Below are 23,677 nucleotides of genomic sequence, written 5' to 3' on the forward strand. Positions count from 1 at the left end.
TTGCAGGGGATTGCTGGTAAACCTGGCCCAAGAGGACAGCGCGGACCAACGGTAAATGATTTTTCATCAATTTGAAGCATTAAAGCAGATGTAGCAATTTTTCCATGTAATAAAGTACAATTTATTTTGCCCCTGTACAGATATATTTTAAAAGCAACTCTTAGGGTCAACATGACTGCTGTTACTGCAAAAAACTAAAATTTAGTCAAGTTAAGATAACTTGAATTAAAAAAGTTTCACCATGATTTGAGCCAATTTCGGTTGACAAATAAAATGATCTACCAATCAATCGAGACTTTTTGTACTTAAAATATGAAAAAAACAAGAAAGCACAAGAAAAACAACATCTTTTTGCACTTAAAATAAGAAATCAAATCTAAAGTTGCTTGAATTAAGAAGCACATTTTAACTTACCCAGATGTTGCTTTTTGCAGTCTGCTTCTAGTTATAAAGCGTTTTTATTGTCCACAAACCAGGATGTAATGGTGCTCTGTTAGCAGGCTAGCTGTTGTTTGCATTAGTGCACCAAGAAAACTCCACCTTGGTGTGTGAAAGTTGTGAAAAACGCTTATAAACTAATTGTAAAAGTGATAAAGTGAATATTTAGGGTGCTGCGAATGTGCTAGGTAAGTGGGGAATAACTTTGGACCACTGCAAACCATTAAAAATGAACTAGTTCTGTTTTTCACATTTTGGAGACAGTAAAAATCGGCTAAATAAATAAGAGAGCAACAGTGGCTTCTTTGGTAGAGTAGTTGTGTTATAATGATTAGATTAGATTAGAGGTCCAGTCCCAGCTCAAACCACTGTATAGTATTACAGCTAGGGGTGTGCAGAAATATCAAAATATCATATTGTTTAAAGTGATGATACAGTATCAATATCATGGGCTGGTATATTTTACTAAATTATTTTGTTACAGTGCTAGAGTTTTGTTGCTTGCTCAGAGGAAGGAAACTCGTTTATGCAACTTTGCACAAGAAGTAGTTTTACAAAAACTTTTAGTATCACAGACATGATTTAACTTTTATTTTGTATTGAACCATGTTGAATCGATTGGAAATATATCGTATCGACTCGAAAGGGCACTGTATTGAGATGTGTATCATATCGTGGCTTACGTGTCGAGGTATGTATCAGATCAGACACTTTTTAATAATACCCAGTAAGGATGGGCATCCAATTAGATTTTCTTAATCGATTGTTGGGAGAATTAATGATTGATTTTTAAGTAATTATTCACGGTTTATATGAAAATGATAATCATAATTATTACTATTACTAATCTGCAGAAATAAACTCAACTTTACAACATATAAACCACAACCACTCTAGAGCCACATCAGCCAGTTTGATATTATAATGTGTTTAACGCAGCTTTGGGCACATTTGTTTAGGTTTTATAGAAACAAAACTTAAAACTGCATGGCTAATTTGCGTAAACTATAAGCGAAATAAACAGCTCGCTATTGTGCGGATCAGCTTCTGTCAGACTAAATGACACGACTCAGTGGAATATGAGTGTTCTTTCTGTGACAGAGGGGTGTTCGGCTAATGGTGAGTCTGTTCTGTGCTTCTATCACGTTGGAGAGGGTTCATATTAAACTTTTCAGAGATTATACATCTGCAGGTCATACGCATAGACCGTATATAAGAATGGACATATATTTTAGCCTCTTTGTGTTTTGGCGGTGAATTACTTCGTGGTGCATAGACCTACGTCAGCGTGTCAATGTTTTCAGGCGTCCACACAGTGTCAAATCAGATCCGTACTCAGATGAATTCGTGGGAGCTGGTGGCACCACATCGTTCCGTCTTTGGAGCCATTTCCCATTAGTGTGGACGAACACTGCATCCACAACGAAAATGACTCGAATAAGTACTAGTGTGGACGGTGTCTGAGTGGTACAGTGATCTCCAAGGAGGTACCACAGTCAAAACGTGCGACTGTGAGGTCTCAACTCCAGTGTTTGCGCTTTCAGATGTAGCCTCGTCTTCTTCCACTATGTTTCACACAGCAACCTACATTCAGTTTGTCAATTAAAAATAAACGTAATCGACGAAATTCTTAATGGTCAATTATTGATTAGTCGCCTAATCATGCCCATCCCTAATACCCAGCCCTAATTATGGCATCCACAGTCAAGACACTTCGCCATCTTGCTGATGTATGGATGTAGAGTGTAGAGTGAGTAATTACTTATGGTTAGTTCGTTGTCAGAGAAGAAGTTGGCACAGATTGGCAAACACCTTCTGTTAGTTTGCCCTAGGGCAGCTGGGGGCTCTAGACGTAGCACATCACCAGATAAGAATGAAAATGAACAGGCCTGTCAAGCTTTGAAAGTGCAGTTTAAAATCCAAGCCATTTTATTGTTGTTGGTTGAGTTGCATCTGGAAGGGCATCTGATATGAAAGCTGCATAGTTGGAGAGATATTATTGAAATAAAAAGCTATCCAAATAATAAGCCTTGTATATAAATTATTTGTTGTGTTCCGTTGAAAAATATGTATTGGATTTGCTTTTTGTGCAAATGTGTGGGAAATTACTGCTGGAGGTACAAAAGGAGGATTTATTCTGTACAATTTTGATGTTTTCATTGCTGGTAGATTTTCAAAGAAGCTTAGTGTGTGCTGCCGTTACAATAATGCACTTTTTTTATGTTATATAGGGCCCTCGCGGTGGTCGTGGAGCCAGGGGACCCACTGGAAAACCTGGACAAAAGGTGAGAAAGAAAACCTCCCATTCAATGTACATGAAAGGGCATACAAGTGTTACTGGTGCATAATATTTGGAGCCACTATTCACTTGGCTGTATTCACTTCCGAGTCCATTGAAATATTTGCAGTTTATACCAAAGAATGACATATTTGTACAGGTTTACTTCCATGTTCAATACAAGCCTGAATACCCCATTGGATTTTAACGGACAATGTCATATTTTTTATTCAAACAAAGTTACTGTAACCACACACTTTCAGTTTTGCAGTATCGTCTTGTGCTTACTGAATCTTTCAAAGCACAATTTTGAATTGGGTACAAGAAGAATGCATTTTAAATATTTATTAAAAAATACACACGCAATGTATTATTCATATGTCCGCTCATTCTTTTGTTATTGGAGATGTTTTTTGGGGGGGGTTTTTGTTGTTTTTTTTTTACAAAATTTGCCAAAGAAATTACCAAAGAAAAAATATCTTGAAATTATAGTTACTTCAAAGTCTGATCACAAATATTTGAGAGCTCACTAGAGAGATCTCCCATTGAATCAGATTAACTAGAAGATCTGTGCTGTGTTATTTTATTGTCTCTTTCCATTTATTTGTACGATAATGACATTGATTTGATTTCTTCTGTAGTTTATATCTGTAGTTGTAGACTTTGTATATTTGCTGCCCTCATTATTCTTATCCTTAGGTTTCAGAATGATGAAAAATGTCATTACAATTAACCATTATATTTTAGGCAAAATATTATTTTACACAATCCAAAGAACTAAAAACGGTGCCTATAACAGGAAACTGAAAACTGAATAAGGCTGCATTCACATAGCCTGATTCATCAAACGATTTCACTTCGTAGAAACCGTTTGACCTCACAATGTTTCGTTCACTTGACAGTAGGCGGGTACTTTTTATCATTTAACCAATCGCTGCTATTTGGTCGTCACGTATGTAATGAGCTGCTAACGGGGCTAACTGGTATATTAAGCTTTTCCCAAGTCCTGTAGGAAGAAGGGCAAAAATGTCTATCCCCTTCATGAAATTCACCAAACATTCTCTTGATTCTGGCTTTAAATCCTCGATCTCGTGAATTCTTGCCAACACAGAATGTACGGCTCTTCACTGATCGGCTGGTGCCCGAACTTGCACTTCTGGGGTTTTTGTGAACCGTATATTGTATTTTGATTCCTGACCTAGTTGCTGGAGAGAAATTAAATTGAGCGGAGGCACTGTCATGATACTAAAATTTCTCCATTCCATACTCTCAATTTCAATACGAAGGTATACATGATAATAATAAAAAAGTCTCTTTATTAGAATAAAATAGAATGTGATTTTTCCATAAAATCACAGTACTTTCTTTGATATTATCATGTAGCTTGTGTAATAATGCCTCAGTGGTCCAGGTAGGTTCCAGAGTGGTGCATGAGCGTTTACTAGTCTATGTGCTCTTATACTTGTTCTGATACAGCTCAAGATCCTTCTAAAGCTATTCAGAATTTCTGTCCTGTGAATGCGACTTTTTTAGTAACGATACTGGCTCAAATTGTTATCTAGCTTCGATACAAATTTTATTATCAATATCTGATTTTCAATAGTTTTGTCAACTCATGCTTGTACTTCAAATACCACTTCAAAATTATGATTAAAACCGGAACCAAACCAAGTCTAGATCAAGCCTGTGTGTGAACCGAGCCTTGGACTATACGTCTTTTAAATCCTATAATGCAAAAAACTGTGAAATCAGTGATAATAGCTCCAACATCCCCCCTTAAAGAAATCTCAGAACGCCACTTATCTGACCCATTCTCACCGAGCTGTAAAGTGTTGTGTAGTCTTTACCATTCATGCCTCGTACTTGAGCCCCTTTGACAAACTTTGACAGTGCTTCCCTGATGTTTTGCTGTTTTCTCTCCTCAGGGCAACTCAGCGAACGACGGACCACCCGGACCGCCAGGAGAGAGGGCGAGTGCACACCACTTTTATCACTGCCTTTGAAAGTGTGACAGCGCATACCAACTTTGGGAACGCAACTTCTGCTTATACATTTCATATTAGACAGATATTAACAAGAGCTTTAATTTTTAATATGGCAACAGAATACTAATTGGCATTTTACACCACTGTGAATAGTATGTTGACAATATATAAATATAATTCTGGAAGCTCTCAAAGGGCCTGTACCTGATTTTGAGTCATGAGTTAGGAACATGTGTTAGTTTGAACCATTACTTTATGTCCTTTTTACTACTGTGATATTGCACCATGACACAAAAACAACTGTCTGGGATAGAGTTTTACAATCTCTGGCTACTTTAAGCTTTTTTGTCATTCTTGAAAAACCTTCCATGACAGAGAATTAAGTGTCTGAGGTAGAGTCAGGCAGCTGATTTCCCATCATTCTTAGAAACAATATCTCTGACTGGAGGAAAAGAGTTGACCCTGTAGCTCCTGCATTAGTTGATACCAGAGGTGGGACCAAGTCTCAAGTAAGTCTCAAGTCTATGATCTCGAGTCCGAGTCAAGTCCCAAGTCAAATTCAGGCAAGTCCAAGTTGAGTCTTGAGTCACTGGTCCACAAGTCCAAGTCAAGTCCAAGTTGTCTGCTTTGAGCCTCAAGTCATTTCAAGTCTTTAAACCAAAGTATCAACTATAGCTTAGATTTTTGCAATTTATATGACTTTTAAGATAAATTGTACTTAAAAAAAAACATAGTATATTTGTATCTGAATATTTATGGAGTATGTAAGAGTTGTAGAAATGTTATTTTTTTCTTTTTTAAATGTCTTGACGAGATCTTAGAGTTAATCACTACCATCAGAATAGAAAGAATTCAGATTTAAAAGTGCTTCTCATGTCTTCTCAAGTCACAGAACTCAAGTCCCAAGTCATTGACCTTGAAGTCCAAGTCGAGTCCCAAGTCTTTGTCCATTTTATCAAGTCAAGTCTCAAGTCCTAAAAATAGTGACTCAAGTCTGACTCGAGTCCAACTCACGACTTGCAAGTCCCCACCTCTGGTTGATACGCCACAGAACGCACTTAAAATATAAATTTCCGTCTTATACTAGTATGTTATAGCACTGGACATTTCAGAGTCATTAACATTATGGCTTCAACTTTGTTATTAAGTAAGCAAATAGAGAATCAGGTAAAAGTACATTCTGTTTAATGCTGTATATAATTTTGTTAAACTTTCATTCTGAAGCTGGGTTTACGTGTGCCTATCAACAAGGTCCATTACACATAAGATCAAAGCTGAAACACCATTTTAAAAGTACAAACACATTTCTGATAACTCCAGGGCGTGCATTAGGGAATTCTTGTGGACCATATTCGGTCTAAATTTGTACTTTTTATGCCGTATTATACATCTTGTATAAAGTAAGGCATCTGTGGAGCTTTATATGGGTGGTTGCACAGTCTTAGAAAACAGTATGTTTCTCTACCAAAGCATTTAACTAATATAAAAAAGAGAACTTAAAAAGCTGCTATTAAATGTATTCCCACACCCAACTAAATTCAAAGTGATTAGTGAATGTCCAATTTAGTGTGACAAATACTTGGATTGACTACATTTACAGATTAAAAGCACCGTACCTGATTTTTTTCCATATATTTTAGCAAATTTTGTCTTACCCCACTAGATATATAAGCAGCTCTTGATGTCTATATGTTCTTTGTGTACTGCTGCATCTAATTATAAGGTGTTTTATTGTCAGATAATCAGGAAGTGTGCATTAGCATCATAGTAGTTCTTATCTTTACCGTGATGGCGTAAGGTTCTTCTGTTTTTCACATTTTTAGGACAGTAAAATCAGGTACAACACCTTGAAGTTTCCTAAATTTACAAGATAATTTTGTTAACTAAACTAAAAAAATATAACAAATTGAATCAATTTTAAGTCAAAATAGAAGGACATTTAGACAAAAAGCATAGTTATTTGTCATTAAAATGAAAGCTGTACCAAATGTCAAAATTCTTCTTTCAGAAAAATTTAATTTAAAATTTGTATTTTAATATTTTAGTCTTAGATAAACTTTGTTGATCCACAGGGGAAATTAATTCTTGAAGTAAATTCCCTTGTGGATCAATAAAGTTTGTCAAAGTTTGTCTAAGTCTAATATTTGTATTTATTTTTTGATTGTAGGGACCTAATGGACCCCAGGGACCAGTCGGCTTCCCTGGACCCAAAGGACCCAATGTGAGTTCTAGCTGTCAAAATACACTGCTAATTATCCCTCTCTGTAACACTCACATCCTGGCACTTTTCTTAAACTTATCAAATATTCATTCCAAATCTGATGTTTTGATTTGTATTTTAAATTTGCCTGACTCTTGCCTCCAGGGCCCAGCAGGGAAAGATGGACTCCCCGGACATCCAGGACAGAGAGGAGAGACTGTGAGTACTGTTTGTGCACGTACTGTACGCATACAATAGCCAAAATTGTACTTTCAAGGTAATTTATTGCGACAAAGGTTTATTAGACAATTTTAATACACATTCAGTTATAATAAAAAGGTTTAATCGTCACACAATACAGTCAGATTCATACTTGCTGATATCCAATTTAAAGAACAGTATTGCAAATAAAGGTGCATTATGTAAATTTGCTGTTCTTTTCTCATCACAGACATAGTTGAAGTTGTATTTTCTTTCATTCACATATGCAAGCAACAAACAAGCAAATTCAGCATATTTAGATAGAGTTTAGAGTTTAGTCTAACGTTGGAGCTCTTTTTAGGCTTGTTGAAACGTCTTAATACAACAAAGGGTAAAACGGTAACACTTTATAATAACTACACCTTATTTAGCCTTAATAAAGCATGAACAAAGACTTAATTAATAATGAACAAATGCTTAATTAATAATGATTCACGCTTAGTAACTACTTTATTACTACCTTAATTAGCACTTAACTTGCACTTAATTCACCTGTGCTGTAAATAGTTACTCATAATTATTTCATACTTAATTACTCATGAACTAACCATTTAGTCTTCACTTTAGAAAAGCTTTCAAAAAGACTTAACTAACAGATAATAGCTGAATTATCATTGCATTGTATTATTAGTAAATCATTCTCTCATAGCTTACTAATCATTAATAAATGCCCAAATTTGTACTTAAATATTCATTTACAAATGCACACACAAATGTTTAGTTCATGAGTTAATTGCTAATTAAGGTAGTAAGGTACTAAGTGTGAATCATTATTAATTAAGTCTTTGTTCATGCTTTATTAAGCCTAAATAAGGTGTAGTTATTAAAAAGTGTTACCGGGTAAAACTAAATATTTTTAGAAAGGGCAACAATTCATAGTTATTGAAGTGTATTGCAGTATATACAGGGTTCCCAGGGTGTCTTAAAAAGTCTTAAAAGCATTGAATTTATGAATTAGGAAATAATATCTTAAAAAGACTTGAAAACATCTTGGATTTTTATATCTGTGTCTTAAAATTTGTGCATTATGTAATTTCTTTGTATCGCATTTCTGCTCAAAAGTTTAATTAGTCAACCACCATTATTTGGTTAAATAACGTCGCCTAAATAAAGAGCGGCGAAACCAATAATTGAGAACGCAACACAGCCTTGGGTCAAAATCCTCTGAACACGTCACTGAAGATCACACACTACAGCACCACAAGCAACAAGCTCAGCAGAAACTCGTAAAATCAAAGAAAATCAAACACAAAGTTTGACTAATGGCGTTGAGTTGTATTTTAACGTTGGCTTTATGTTACCTAGCGACCTATTTCATGTTGGAGTTATGAGGAAGAGTCTCCCCATTTTCCCAGCGTGGAATAAATAGCCAGCCATCATAACCAATGTTAAAAAACAACTTAACCGTGTAAAAGCCGGCGCACACTACACGAGGATATGCCTGATTTTGGCTTCGATTTGCCTCTCCTTAATTTTTGGGAGACGTGACCCAACTTTGTTGTTTTGAAGTCTGAGAAATAGGCCGTGAAATAGGTATTAAGTTTATGCATAAATGGTCTTGAAAAGGTCTTAAAAAGACTTTAAATTAACTTGAAGAAACCAGTAGGAACCCTGTATATAGTAGTTCAATTTAGGCTACAAATAGCTGTTAAATTTAGATGGAACAGAGCATTTTAAGCTTTAAAGATGCAGACAGACTAATATTGCAAGGTTATTCAAAAAACGTGTGAATGAAACAAAACAGAACTCCAGTGTTTGTGATGAGATAACAAGATTCACATGATTAAAAGCTCACGAGAGTCCATTTTGTATAATTTATCACCATTAAAACCAGGACCAAACCAGAACCAGTATGAATGCACCCTTACTCTACCATACTCATAATCTATTTGCAAAATCTCCTTAAGTACATGCAGCTTGCACATCATTTCTTACTACCTCCTCTGCTTTAAACATTTGCTCTGGTTTAGCTCCTTCGAGGTCTGCTGGCTGCTGTGATTGACTGAACATAAAAAGTCATGGAGCAGCCGTAGCATATAAAGTGAAAGTGAAAGTAACACATCAGCAAGATCCAAATTAATCTTCTCAAGTCCACTGGAGCAGAAACCTTTGAGTATTACATATTTAGATGTTGACATATTTGCCTAATTGAGTGCAGCAGTGATCGGACTGTATATGAGACTTAAGAAGTGAAAAAGCGAACTTGTGCTAAACTTCAGAATTTCCGATATCAAGTGAACGTAATTTGAATATTGCATGCTACATAGTTTTTAATGAGCGGATTTTATGTGTCAAAAGTTACTGCATTGGGAAGCTCTTCCTCATAAGGTAGTCAAGGCATGAATGTTAGAAATTTGTGGATTATATCATCACTAAAAGTAAAAAGCATTTTCTTAAAAACTAATTTGTTTTGACCCAAGTGGCAAAATTTTTATGTGTTTCCAAAATTGTCAATGTACAAACTAAATTAAAATTTGAGGATTTTTTATTTTATTTTTTTCCTGGACATGATCTTGCCAACAGGTTTCATTTAGGTAACTGTCAAATTGTTTAAAGGGCCTAAATTATGCTTTTGTATCCATGTTATAATGTTGTTTTCTTGTTAAAAACACACCTAAAGTTGTGTTTTGTTTCATTCACGCATGTTTAACACACAAACCCTGCATATTTAGGCTGAGTTCTTCTCTCAAACAGAAACTATTCTGTTCCAAATTATGATGCCATGTGATAATACAGGAAGTGCTCCACTGTTAGATAAATTTGGATGATTTCAGATCTGGAATTTCCAATCTCTACTGAACTAAAGATAAAAGGTTACGTGAAAACTACCAGTACATAACATCACAAGGTGGAGCAGAGGATTTTGAGCTTTAGAGACATAGGCAGCTTAATAAAAAACGGTTACTCAACTAACTCAAGCATGTGTGAATCAAAGAAAATACAGCTCCAGGTTAGTTTTGGACAAGGTAACAATATTCTAACATGGTTTAAAGCTCACAAGAGTCAATTTTGTGTAATATAGGATCTTTAAAATCTATGCAAATTATCAGTTTTTTCCATTGTTTTGCCAAATTTTAGATAATGTGACTTATGTCTCCTTATAACATTGAGTTTTGACAATATTGAATCTATTACTATACAAGACAGAATACTTCTTACTTCAATACTTCATACGTTTTTAAGACTGCTACTAGTATTTCCAACAGCTATATTACTGTAACTTGCTTATGTCGCAGATTTGCAGCCAAATTTAGGTGTAGGCGTTATTAACCACGCTTTTGAGAAATTATCTAAATATTGCAAATATAATGTCTTATCAATAATTCATTTTATTGCTCACCTCTTTTTGGGCGCTCAAAGTTGCTTTTCATTGCATTATTCATTCACTCCCACACTCCTGGAATTGCAAAGAAATCAATACTCTATACTTGGCACATGCGATTTTGTTTAAAGCAAAGCCATTATATAATCCTGTAGTACTGTCAAAAGTTCTTATACTCTGGAGAACTATTGTACAATTGTGTGGCAGCTCATTCTGATAAAAGATGTTTAGAACCACCGCATTTGTTGTGGAGCTGACACTTTGCTGGAACTAGTAGAAAACAAGAAGCCAAAAAGAAATAAGAACTATAACTTTGAATAGAATCTGTGTAATAAATGTGCCTAAAGCTTAAAACTACCTGATGTTTTGTTCCATGGAGACACTGCGATGTATAGAGATGGCCCCGTTGTTTGCTTGTGTTTCGGATTTCCTCATAAACTTCCTACAATGTCTTTTAAACCTTATGGCCTCGCTTACTGGAAAGTCATTCAGTTTTGAGTTTCAGTATACAACCTTTAAGTGTTTAATATTTCTTTTTCTAATTCTTTTACAGGGTTTCCAAGGAAAGACCGGACCCCCAGGGCCAGGTGGAGTGGTTGGGCCAATGGTAAGCACGTGTACATTTTACATCAGCTTTTATAATAATGATGCCTTTACAAGTTTGTGGAGGCGTTACACTGTAGTCATTATTCATTCACTGGGCCAGGCTGACCAGACCAACCACTCACTCATAAATTCATACATTCATGCAAAACAAGATGGGTGAAGTGTCTTGCGTAAAGATGGTTGCCTAATCAGTCCTCCAACCTACATCATTTACTTTCATGTTGCATTTTCAACTCTCCAACTGAACAAAATAAATATGCAAATGCAACAAACACACAGCCTAAACTTTATAGCTGATGTGATGAGTAGGGCCCGACTGATATATTGGTTGGTTGATATTATCGGCCGATATGGGCTCTTGGAAACATATCGGCTGTCGGCCTAAATCTTGCTGATATTTCACATGGGCATGTTATACCTTGTTATAAAGCTTAGACTCTCTACATTATGGTCATTTAATCCAATTTACAGACAGATAAATGTCCTAATATGTGGCTCCGCATCAGTATTTATCTGCAGAGTCATTTGTCTGTTTGTGTGTTTCCGTATTGTCCCTGAACGCACCCCAAGAGTCACAACACTCACGAGCTCTTGTTTACACCCGCAGACACAGATCCATGTGCGCAACACTGAGATTATATTTTTTTTACGGACAGTCGGTTTGAGTCTGGATTAAAAGGACATTTACTAGTGCAGATTTGTGATCTGAGAGGAGCCTGTGTGAGCAGTGACTGTCGGAAATGTGTCTGTTTTGAAGCTGTTTTTTTATTTCTCATTGGTTGGCGATTAGCTGCTGTAGCTCCTGCACATAAACAGGCTGTTTCTCTTCTATTGGCTGACTGTAAAGTGACTATATTGGCCGTATATATGTTACTGGACCTGCATTGATATGTAAATGCGTTGTGAATAGAGGTGTGAATGATCGACATTTACACATATAATTAATTACCTTGGCAAGCATGCATTTACCGGTAATAGTGGTAGTTTACTTTCTTTACTAGTAACTAGAATGTGATGCAAAAATTAGGTCAACCTACTGCCTGTAAATATGACGTAAGGAGGTAGAATAACAATAAATGTTGCCTAAATAAAGCCAATTTAAAATACACTAGAGCCAAACTTAAGTTTTTTAAACAGTTTGAGATTTACAGTCGGCTATCGGCACCTCCAACTCCTATTTTATCTGTATCTTATCGGCCGCAACAAAATCCAAATCGGTCGGGCCCGAGTGATGAATGATGTTGTGTCCTTAGGCAAGACTCAAGGTGAAGGTTTATTTATAGAGCACATTTAAAAGGGTTCATCTCCTCTCGTCTTCTATAGGGTCCCACCGGAGAGACAGGCCCCAGTGGAGAGAGAGGACACCCGGGAACCCCAGGTCCTCCTGGTGAACAGGGTCTGCCTGGAGCCGCCGGCAAAGAGGGAGGAAAGGTAAAGATATCACCAGCAATGGAAAACTACTTATTTTCCAGACAGTTTTTACATCACATCTGCTAAAATGCTCACATGTATAAGTTTAAATCATTGAGTTTTTCCACTGTACAAAGCAACTACCAAAAACAATGCTTTTATAATACTTTTTGCAACAAATAGCATTTCTTTACCACTAACAAAAAACAAAAACAAAAAAGTCTTAGAACCAGATCATTTGATGCTAAATTAGTTAAGATGTCAGAATCTTCTACTGCTCAGAAATGTTTTTGTTTACTGCTATTTATTTTTATGAATTTTGTCATAATTAATTGTAATGTGTTGAGAAGGCAGAAATGTTATTCCAAAACAATGGACACAAATGAACTGAATATCTTTTAGATATTGAAAAAAATACTGGTAACACTTTAGTTTAGGGACCACATATTAATCGCTAACTAAGTGATAACTGGTATGTTAATTAGCTGTTACTTAGCTGTTCTTTGGTATTTATCAAACACTTATTCGTGTTTATTAAGATTTACAGTATATGTATGTACAGAAACATGTGTTGTATCCTCACTACTTTAACGGAAAGAAAGTAGTTAATGGATTACAAAATACAACCTTAGACAAAAATGCATGGAAAGCACTTTATAAATACTAACAATGATGTAATTAAGCAGTTATTACACATTTTACTATTAACTAGCTTTTAATATGTGGTCCGTAAACTAAAGTGTTACCAAGATATTGTAAGTTTGAGTATATTTTTACATCTCCTCCATATTACAGCTGTATAGTATGTAAGTTATTCCATTGTTGGTTTCAAATGACATCACAAAATTATAAAACGTTGATTGAAGTGATCTGATTCAACAACTGTGAATGTACCTTTTACATGTTTCTATAAATATCTAAAAAAAACAAAAACAAAGTGACTCTTAGCCCAAATCAGGAAGCTTGATATCATCTCATTCTGAAAACCAGCAAAAGTAAACACATTAGGGATGTAACAATAGCCGAAATATCGTGATATCGTATCGTCAAAAGTCTCACAATAATACCGTGGGCTGTCACAATATATCGAATCACAAGTTCCTTTGCTTAAATTGGTGGTTTTATAGTAGCAGCTTATAAACAGACAGAACTACACATCCCATGATTCATTTCAGTGCAGACAACATGAAGAGATATGTTTTATACTTGAATTCTTGGGATTATGACAGAAATAATTCACACCAAAATCTTATCAAGGTACAATTATTAGCGTCTTCAAAATATCGCAATAAATATCGTACCATGAGATGCATATCATGATTAGAGCTGGGTATCATTAAGAGTTGCCGATACAATACACATCTCGATACAGTGAGCTTTTGATTCGATACGATTCAATACGATGTATTTCAAATTGGTTCGATACAGTACAACAAAAAAACTCATGGATGTGATACTAAAAGTCTTTGTTAAACCATTTCTTGTGCAAAGTTAATATGAAACACAAACATTTTAATCATCAAAACAGTAAAAATGTAAAATCATGTTGCATAAATGAGCTTCCTTCCTCTGAACAAGCAACAAAACTGTAACTCTGTAACAAAATAATTTAGTAAAATACACCAAAAAATACTCTTGGCAATATATCAATACAGCAGCCCACGATATTGATACTGTAACATCACATTAAACGAGACGATATATCGATATTTTAAAATTTTTGCACACCCCTAATCATGATAATATTGTACTGTGAGATTTGGACATTGTAACATCCCTAGAATGAATAAATGTTGGACCAAATTGTAATGTCAGTCTTGTTATTATGTATAATATTGTAATATCGTGAGCCTTCCAGCCATATCGTGAGCTTTCCCATGATATCGCAATAAATATTGTACCGTGAGGTTAATACTGTGACGATATCGTATCGTGAGACTTAGATATCGTTACACCCCTAAAACAAGTGTATAATAATACTAATGTTTCTTAATTTGTCTTGCTGTTTAGGGAGACCCAGGTCCTACAGGCATTTCTGGCAAAGTCGGTCCCCAGGGTCTGAGGGGCTTCCAAGGAGTGAGGGGTCTTCCCGGAGCCATGGTAACGCACAACATGCTAACTTATTTACAAACATCACCCCAAACCATGCAAATGTGTCCCCCCAATGTTTTTCAATAGCACCGCTCCAAACGCTAATTACCAAGCTAACTACCTGCTGTTACACCAAATGTCACGCTTGGCACGGCACACAACAAAAACTGGCTAAGGCTAACGTTAAGGAGCCAAAGACAATATTGGAAGAGGCTGAATACTCAATGTTGAAATCATTTGTTTGTTTGGACATTTTGGTAAATAGCAAACAGTCAGCTGTGCATGTGACAGGTTAGACTACTCATTTCACAAAAACATAAAATTAAGTTTATTTAAGATTTTCCAAAATATTGCCAAGTTCTTTTCAATTTTTTTTTTAACTTCAGATGTGTTCCAGTCAAGTTGGAAAAATAATGATCACTACATTTGACTCAATCAAGTTAGAAAATCCAAAGTAAAGTGCTCAAATCAGCCAAAATGCAAATCCCATTAAGTTAATTTAGTAACCCGGGCATTGTTATCACATTAACAGTTAGTAAAGCGACGTTCGAAAGTGATTTTTTTTTCTTATGTTGACATTAGCCTTTGTACGCATTAGCAACATTAGCATAACATTAGCATAGCATTAGCATTTAGCATTAGCATAACAGCACAGTAGGAGCAGATTCACAGACAGCAGGTAGACAAGAGGGAGCAACTAAAGGGAAAATAACACGAGTACAATCAATATTTTAACTCAGATTTCTAACTCAGTCTCTTAATAGATGCATCAAGAATTTCGGACTTCCGGTCATTGCGCAATGCATACTGGGAAGGATTTTCTGAAAAAGTGAGCATCAAACCGCCATGTTTGTTTTCCTAGTGGGATGCGTCTATTGACAAAGCTGGTCTTTTCTAGTCTTTTGAACCATATCGCTTTTGTTTCTGGTTCTGATATTGTCATATTTTAGTTTTGGGATTCGGACAACGGGAAAACGGCTCGAGAAATTTGTATAGCGGGATCCCGTTTGTTAAGGCACAGAAGACAAACAGGCCGATCACTTTCTTGTTCTTGTGGCTTTACAGCAAAATCACATCTTGGTCGCTTTACAGTGGAAGTTGTGTCTTGGAGAACAGCTGGTGCCTTTCGCTTTGGCATTGACTTTTTAAATTTGTAACCAAGGTGGAGCGAGGGATTGGGGTTTTGCTTTGCTGCAAACTCGGGATGATTTAGGCAGTCAAATGTTTCCTTTTTCGTCCTTCCTGTGGATCAATACTGTCCATCGCCTTCGCCTTTCACTATTTTTCAATTCCATTGGGAAGGGAAACAGTTTGAACAGAGGTTTGCAGTCACACACATCTGATTCCCTTTTGCATTTATGGAGTTCGCAAACAAATTTCTCAAGTCGTTTTCCGGTGTTAGAACAGCCAACAACCACACAATTACGATGTCCGAATCCCAAAACAAAAATATGACAATATCAGAACCAGAAATAAAAGCGATATGGTTCAAAAGACTTGAAAAGACTGGAATCCCAATCAAATCAAATATGGCGGTTTGATTCTCACTTTTTCGGAAAATCCTTCCCAGTATGCATTGCGCAATGACCAGAAGTCCGAAATTTTTGATGCATTTATTGTTCCAACGTTCAGAGAAAAAAACAACCACCTAGTATGACTGGAATGCATCATAATCACATTTAGATTTGTAGAGGTATTTTTAACTGTTACCTAGCATCCATATTGTAAACAAAGGCCAAAACCTGTTGAATTTGCTCAATAGTAATGATTAGACTAATAAAAATAAACAACAATACCTTTATTTTGTTAAATTAAGGTTTAAACTGTCAGAAAAATGTGTTCCTTACAGATAAAAGATAAATAATGACGAGGTTTTCCTTTAAAGAGCTCATGCTACTTACTGTATTTTTTACTCTCAACTATTTTTCCATTTGAGCTACAACTATGATAAATATTTGCCACAGGTGCTATCTCATCAAACCAAGGCATAATTACAAAAACATGAAGACCTGTCGTATGTACTTTAAGGCAGTTTTTTATATACCGTGTATCAAAGGAAAGGTGGGTTCTTTGATCAAAATTCAGATCAACAACTTGGTGACTCAGTGCGGCGGAGTCTTGCTGACTTAACCAAACTTTTTTCTCAGCTGAGGAGTGAAAGTTGAAGGTGAAAAAAGATGCTAGTTGGTGTGGGAGGATCTGGGCAAAGCAACAAAACAGGACATAAAGTTAAAGATTTCACTGTCGCAAAAATATCTATAAAAATTTATACAAAATTTGAAAGAATTTAGTTTTTGTCATAGATTTGAACAGATAGTTACAAGTTACTCAATGCAGTATCAACAGTAAAGCAATATACTCAAGTCTAGTAGTAGCAGTATTAGTGGTTGTAGTAGAAGCAGGAGTAGCAATGCTAGTAATTACTGAAGTAGTAGTAGCAGCAATTGCAGTTGTAGTTGTAGACAGGGGTAGTAGTAGTAGTATTAGCAGTGTTAGTAGAGATAGTAGTAGTAATAGCAGTAGTAGTAGTATAGCAACAGTAGTAGTATTAATATAGCAGTAGTAATAGTAGTAGTAGTAGTAGTAGCATGGCAGCAGCAGTACTAGTAGTAGTAGCAGTAGTATAGCAGCAGCAGCAGTAGTAGTGGTAGTATAGCAACAGCATAGCAGCAGTAATCTGAGTAGTAGTAGTAGTCTAGTAGTAGTAGTAGTAGTAGTTCTAGTAGTAGTAGTAGTAGTAGTAGTAGTAGTTCTAGTAGTAGTAGTAGTAGTAGTAGTAGTAGTAGTAGTAGTAGTAGTAGTAGTAGTAGTAGTAGTATAGCAACAGTAGCAGCAGCAGTAGTAGTAGTAGTAGTAGTAGTAGTAGTAGTAGTATAGCAACAGTAGCAGTAGTAGTAGTAGTAGTAGTAGTAGTAGTAGTAGTAGTAGTAGTAGTAGTAGTATAGAAGCAGGAGTAGTAGTAGCAGCAGTATTATAGCAGCAGTAGTAGTAGTTGTTGTTGTAATATAGCAGCAATAGTAGTAGTATAGCGGGAGCAGCAGCAGCAGTAGTAGTAGTAGTAGTAGCAGTAGTAGCAGTAGTAGTCGCTGATATTTTCAATTAATCTTCACATGATCCACATAGACATTTCTCCACATATAAAAGCCAATTAACCTTTTGTTACATTAAATATGTGAAAGTATTCCCAACCTCCCTCAGTCTTACACATTGTTAATACATTTACTTTTATCCCTGAGGTAACATAATTAAAGTATTTCTTAATCCTTGTCCAAATTGTACAATCATTTCTAATTAAAATCACACTTTTTAAATACGTAGATTATATTCTTTTATCTCTTATTTATTGTCTGGGTTGGCTTTGGTTTACCTGCTGTCTGAAAACAATAACAAATCACCAAAAGAAATCCAAGTGTAAGTAAAAATCTGAAGTGAAAAAGGTAGCAACGACTGGTCTTATTATAAAGGTTTGTCCCAAGTTACAACAGACAGAGATTCTGTTCATAACTCAAAAACACATAACAACGATTCCCACTACCCAGAAAAATGTTTTAAAAAAATACACGTTTTCTGAGACCAGTGGTGTTGAAATGTTTCTCACCAAATAAAAGCACAGAAAGTATAGTATAGGACTTTGGAAATATATTTTTGTAAGAATCGCAGCCAAAATAGGTAAGTTATTTAAAAACTAGAGATGCAAAGGAAAAGGACTGATCATTATTCTTACAAAAAATATGCCAAGACAAAACTGTACAGTCATCAACGGTCTAATTTTAAACCACAAGCAAGAAAAAATACATGGAAATCTGAATAAAACCTGGTCCAGACAACACCTACACCTAATATATTAAACACAATCACTTCCAAGACAAGACTAAACCATATATTTAAGCTTAATTGATTTGGGACTTGAACTAGAACTAGAACTAATCCAGGATTGGCAAACCTTAATTAAGAGTTTTAATTAGTAAAAGTACTAATCTGTGTGATACAGTTTGTACATCAACCACTATTTGAGAGTCATTACTGTTTACACCATAAACAATCTAATACCAAATCTAAACCCAAAGTAAAACTGGACTACGTTAGGTCTAAGCCAGGACTGGATCACACCTACACCAGGGATAAACCAGGACTGAACAAGGTCTTGTAGGTCTAAACCAGTGGTAAACCAAGACTAAAACCAGAATTAGTCAAGATTAAGCCAGGATGCAAAATGCAAATCCCGGTCCTGGTCCTTGTCTCGGTCTGGTCCCGGTCTGGTACGGGTCTCAGGCCTGATCACCCTACAGTCCACACGGGTGCACCTCTGGGCCCATCCCGACACTCCTGGTTCAGTCCTGGTTTAGTCCTGGTTTAGTTTTGGTTTAGGACTGAGACCGGGACTGAGATCAGGACCAGACCAGAACTGAGACCAGGACTGAGATCGGGATCAGACCAGAACTGAGACCAGGACTGAGATCGGGATCAGACCGGGACTGAGACAGGGATTGAGACCGGGACTGAGACCAGGACTGAGATCGGGACTGAGATCAGGACTGAGACCGGGACTGAGACTGGGATCAGACCAGAACTGAGATCGGGACTGAGACCGGGACTGAGACCGGGACTGAGACCGGGACTGAGACCGGGACTGAGACCGGGACTGAGATCAGGACTGAGACTGGGACCAAACCAGAACTGAGACCAGGACCAGACCGGGACAAGATGAGGACTGAGACCAGGATTAGATAGGGACCATACTGGGACCAGATGAAGACTGAAACCAGTTTAGTCCTAGTTTAGACCTGGTTTAGTCCTGGTTCAGTTCTGGTTTAGACCTGGTTTTGTCCTTTTTTTGTCCTGTGTTTAAACACACAATCAAAAACTGAAAAAAACTAATCATTATCCGTTTTTTCATTTTGGTTTTGGAGACAAATAATGAAGAAAATTGTTGTTTTTTGTTTTCTTATTTTTGGTTTTATGTTGAAAAATTAATGAAAGAATGTTACAAGGATTCAAAACATACCCGGAGTTGTGTTTTGCTTCAATCACACATATTTGAGTAACCCTTTATTATCAGTCAGTCTACATCTCCAAACCTCAAAATGTCCTATTCCACCTTGTGATGTCATGAAGCGGTAGATTTCACATTTACATCTACCTTTAGTTCAGTAGAGATTGGCAATTCCAGATCAATAAATCATCCAAAAGATTCTAGTGAAGGTGCATGGGGTTTTAAAACACAGTGGAGTGTTTTCTGTTTGATAGAAGAACACAGCCTAAATAAGTAACATGTCAACAAAACAAAACACAACTTCAGGTTTGTTTTTGAGGAGGAAACAGCACTGTAACATTGGTTAGAAAATAGCATAAAATAGCCACGTAAATGTACTTTTACTCGAATACAAATCTATTTTGTTGACATGACCAGACATCCGTGAACTGAAATGCCCTTTTGGGATTAATAAAGCTGTTGACTGATTGAATGATTAAAACAACTAAAAAAAAAACTATTGAGCCAAATGATCTTGTTTACACCAAAAACTTCCCCGTCAGAAACTTTCCGAAGACAACAACAGCCCCGACAGTCACATAAATTTACGGCCACTCTCTCATAGTCGTCATCTCTGGTCGTGACAAGACACACTGCGCTCCATAAACAAGCTAATAAATAAGTTTAGTGTGTCCAGAAAGAGTGCCTGACCACCCGTTTAATGCACAATACTAAAATGTGTGGAGGTGGAGAGAGCCCACTTGGCAGCGTCTCTTCCCTCTGGCTCTGCTCTGGCCTGTAAATGAGTTATTATAATGACAAGGCTCACGGCAACTGGCGAGCTGAGTTTTCCATATCAGACCCTTGTATTCAGGGGTCCGCTAAGGTGACAAAGATAGATCGCAAATACGTTCAAAATCTAGTCATCAGAGTCAGTCAGTAAATTAAAGAGTCTATGTTGTATTAATAATATGAACAGGAAGGCGCTGTTTAAGTTGTTTCTTTATTCATTACAGAATTTGCATAAATTAGCTTTTCTGCAACAAAAATTATATGGAGTAATTCTAAACAACTACTGTATTAAATGTGTATCCTTAACCCTAATATAGTATGAGAATCCTATTACTGTATTTTTCAGACTTTAAGTCGCTCCGGAGTATAAGTTGCACCAGCCAAAAAATGCGTAATGAAGAAGAAAAAAACATGTATAAGTTGCACTTTTTAGGGGAAATTTATTTTATAAAATCTGAGACCAGGAACCGATGATTTAATTGAAAGGCAAGTTATAGTAATAACAATAGAACAGAGAACAACAGGCTGAATAGGCGTCTAGTATGTTAACGTAACATATGAACCGGTATTCAAATAATTAGAGCATAAACAACAGAACAGAACAAGTTTACCAAACTCTCCATCTCACTCCAAATCACTAAATCCAATGAATTCTTCTTCCTCTGTGTCACTCCTGAGCAACTCCGTGACCCCTGGAGGTAAACAGAGCGCCGCTTCCTCTGCTGTTGTCAGACTCAGCATTAGTTCCAGTTAGAATTATTTCAGCCTTTCCGAATCCCGACACAATGGTTTCAGTTGTCACTGAAGTCCAGACTTTGTTGATCCATCCATTGACTTCCAGGAAAGTTACATGGCGCACCATCCCGCTGTCACAAGTTTCTCGCTCAGTCCAAACTTTCTTTCTGCTGCTCGATTACCGTTTTTGGCTGAATATTTCACTACTTGCTGTAGGAGAGGGGCTCTTTCTGCAGGAGACATGCACAGTAGAGTGAAGTGACAGTGGTACAGGAGTAATAGTAGTAGCAGATAATGACACACAAGCCTTGAGCGCCCCCTCGTGGCTGTCAGTGTGAAATTTTTTATAAATAAGTCACACTGGAGTATAAGTCGCAGGACCACCCAGTCCATGAAAAAAGTGCAAATTATAGTCCGAAAAATACGGTTTTAGTATATCTTTACAATTACTTTGAAAGTGGTGTAGATTTGATAATGCCAACCAGCACTCGCTCAATATTGTGATAATGCTGTTTGCTTGTCAAAAAGATACCTGGAGTTGTGTTTTGTTTCAGTCAAACATGTTTAACACACAAACTCTGCATATTTAGACTGTGTTTTTCTCTCAAACAGAAAACACTCTGTTCCACCTTGTAATGTCATATTGTAATACAGGAAGTGCTCTACTTTGTTTTTAAAGTCCATACACCTTCATGAGAACAATTTGCATAATTTCAGACCTGGAATTGCCAGATCTACTGAACAAAAGGTAAAAGGTAACTTAAAAACTACCACTTCATGACATCCCAAGGCGGAACACAGCATTTTGAGCTTTGGAGATGTAGACATGCATGTAGTAATAATGCAGGGTTACTGATGTGTGAATGAAACAAAACACATCTCAGGTATGTTTTTGATGAGATACCAACGTTCCAACATGGCTTAAACTAGGACCTTTAAATACACCAGTTTTAATTAATCACTTTATTGATCAGCAGTCTGTCCTTCGATTGGCCCCATACTTTTGTCTGTGTGGCATTTGGTCTGAATTGGTCACCGCTGTTCTAAACAAATGCTGTTATGTGTATTCATCAGATTTACTTACTGCCACTCTATACCTTTAAATATATTATTAGAACAGTATAATTCAACCTAAACTTGTGTGACTACAATTGCGGTCTGGCATAGCCCACACATTTTGCATTTGTGTCATTGAGTATTCAGCCCTTCTCTCTTTCTCTTGGCTGTGATCACTGCTGTGTGTGCCTTTGAGCTGCTCCTGTGGAGATATGCCCTCCCTCTGCCCTCCCTCCGCCCTCCCTGCACACTCACACTGTCCTGACTCTGTCCCCTCCTGTTGTTCCAGGGTCCAGGCGGTCTGAAGGGAGGAGAAGGGCCTCAGGGTCCCCAAGGCCCCATCGTGAGTACACACAAACACACACAAACACACACAGGTAACATCACTATATGGTCATCATATCTGCTGTTGTAAGGGAACTATACAAATACAACAGCCTTCAACAAGCACACTCTGCTTTTATGTAGCAGTTCAGTTAAAGGTGCACTGTGTATTTTGTGGTGAAGGGTCCATCATCTACTTGTCTCCAAAGAGATTGTATTGCTTTGCCTGAAATGTTCCACAGTATAGCATTGAACATATTTATCTTGCTTTAATTCAATTGCAGTTGTTTTTATAGCTTAAAATCACCTTGAAAAGCATCCATTCTTACTCTGACCAGACCGGGAACTGAGCCTGGGGGTGTTACCTGCTTGTCTACATGCAGATAGATAAGTTACGGGTAAATCCTTTAGTGTGGAACATTAAGGGCATCGCTATAACATCTCCGTGGAGACAAGCAGGTGGCAGACACTCCACCAGAAAACTTACATAGTGCACCTGAAGCTTGGATCAAAGTGTCTTATGGTTACTTATACTGTATGTACGGTAGAGAAAACTGTGATGATACAACCTTTGAAAAAATCTTTACTGATATTTCGAGTATTAGGCATTATGGTTAAAATAAACAACGCAGATATTGCTATAGTCTGGACACATTTGTGTTTTTTTTTCACCATTGCGAGATAGGGCCTTTGCCTTCACTGAGGTTTTTGCTCTTCTAGTGATTCTAGTTTTTGTTACACCCAAAATACTCAGAAATATGGCAAGAGATTAGGCAAAATTGGCAAGTAATTGCATAGCAATTTGACTTTTAAATGCACCATTGACCGGGACACTCGTCGTTCATTCATCTTCTGTGATTGGTCAGTGTCCAATCCTAGTTTCCATAGCAACTGAAACACCACATACAGATGCTAATACTTTAACTCCAAGCCCTTTTATTTTTGTACAATTTTCCTTTTTGAGTGCCATTTTCACATTTATGATAATTGCATATCGTTTCCTCCCAACGGTCCACTCTGCAATGTAAAAAATAGTCATAATTACATTCAGAGACATATGTTGTTCTGGGAAATGACTTAAATCCAGTTGCCATAATGCAGACATTTTGCTTTCTGTGTACTCAGTTTGGAGCTTTGAAAGGAAGCTACATGGCAATGCTCAAATAACTTTTCCCTCTTTTTAGTTTTTGCTTTGCGCCCCCTAGTG

General features: G+C 36.7%; 1 protein-coding gene across 1 annotated transcript in view; it reads left to right on the plus strand.

Moving 5' to 3' along the window:
* Positions 1–23,677, plus strand: part of LOC110153471 (collagen alpha-1(XI) chain-like) — a 214,237-nt gene that overhangs the window by 127,196 nt on the left and 63,364 nt on the right. Inside the window, 9 exon segments of the mRNA XM_020917373.2 lie at positions 7–51; positions 2,670–2,723; positions 4,642–4,686; positions 6,869–6,922; positions 7,067–7,120; positions 11,038–11,091; positions 12,414–12,521; positions 14,511–14,600; positions 22,436–22,489. Of these exon segments, the coding sequence (XP_020773032.2) occupies positions 7–51; positions 2,670–2,723; positions 4,642–4,686; positions 6,869–6,922; positions 7,067–7,120; positions 11,038–11,091; positions 12,414–12,521; positions 14,511–14,600; positions 22,436–22,489 (558 nt within the window).

This window comes from Boleophthalmus pectinirostris, unplaced genomic scaffold, assembly GCF_026225935.1.
Source record: "Boleophthalmus pectinirostris isolate CB_2022bp ecotype Guang Dong unplaced genomic scaffold, ASM2622593v1 HiC_scaffold_16, whole genome shotgun sequence".
NCBI lineage: Eukaryota > Metazoa > Chordata > Actinopteri > Gobiiformes > Gobiidae > Boleophthalmus > Boleophthalmus pectinirostris.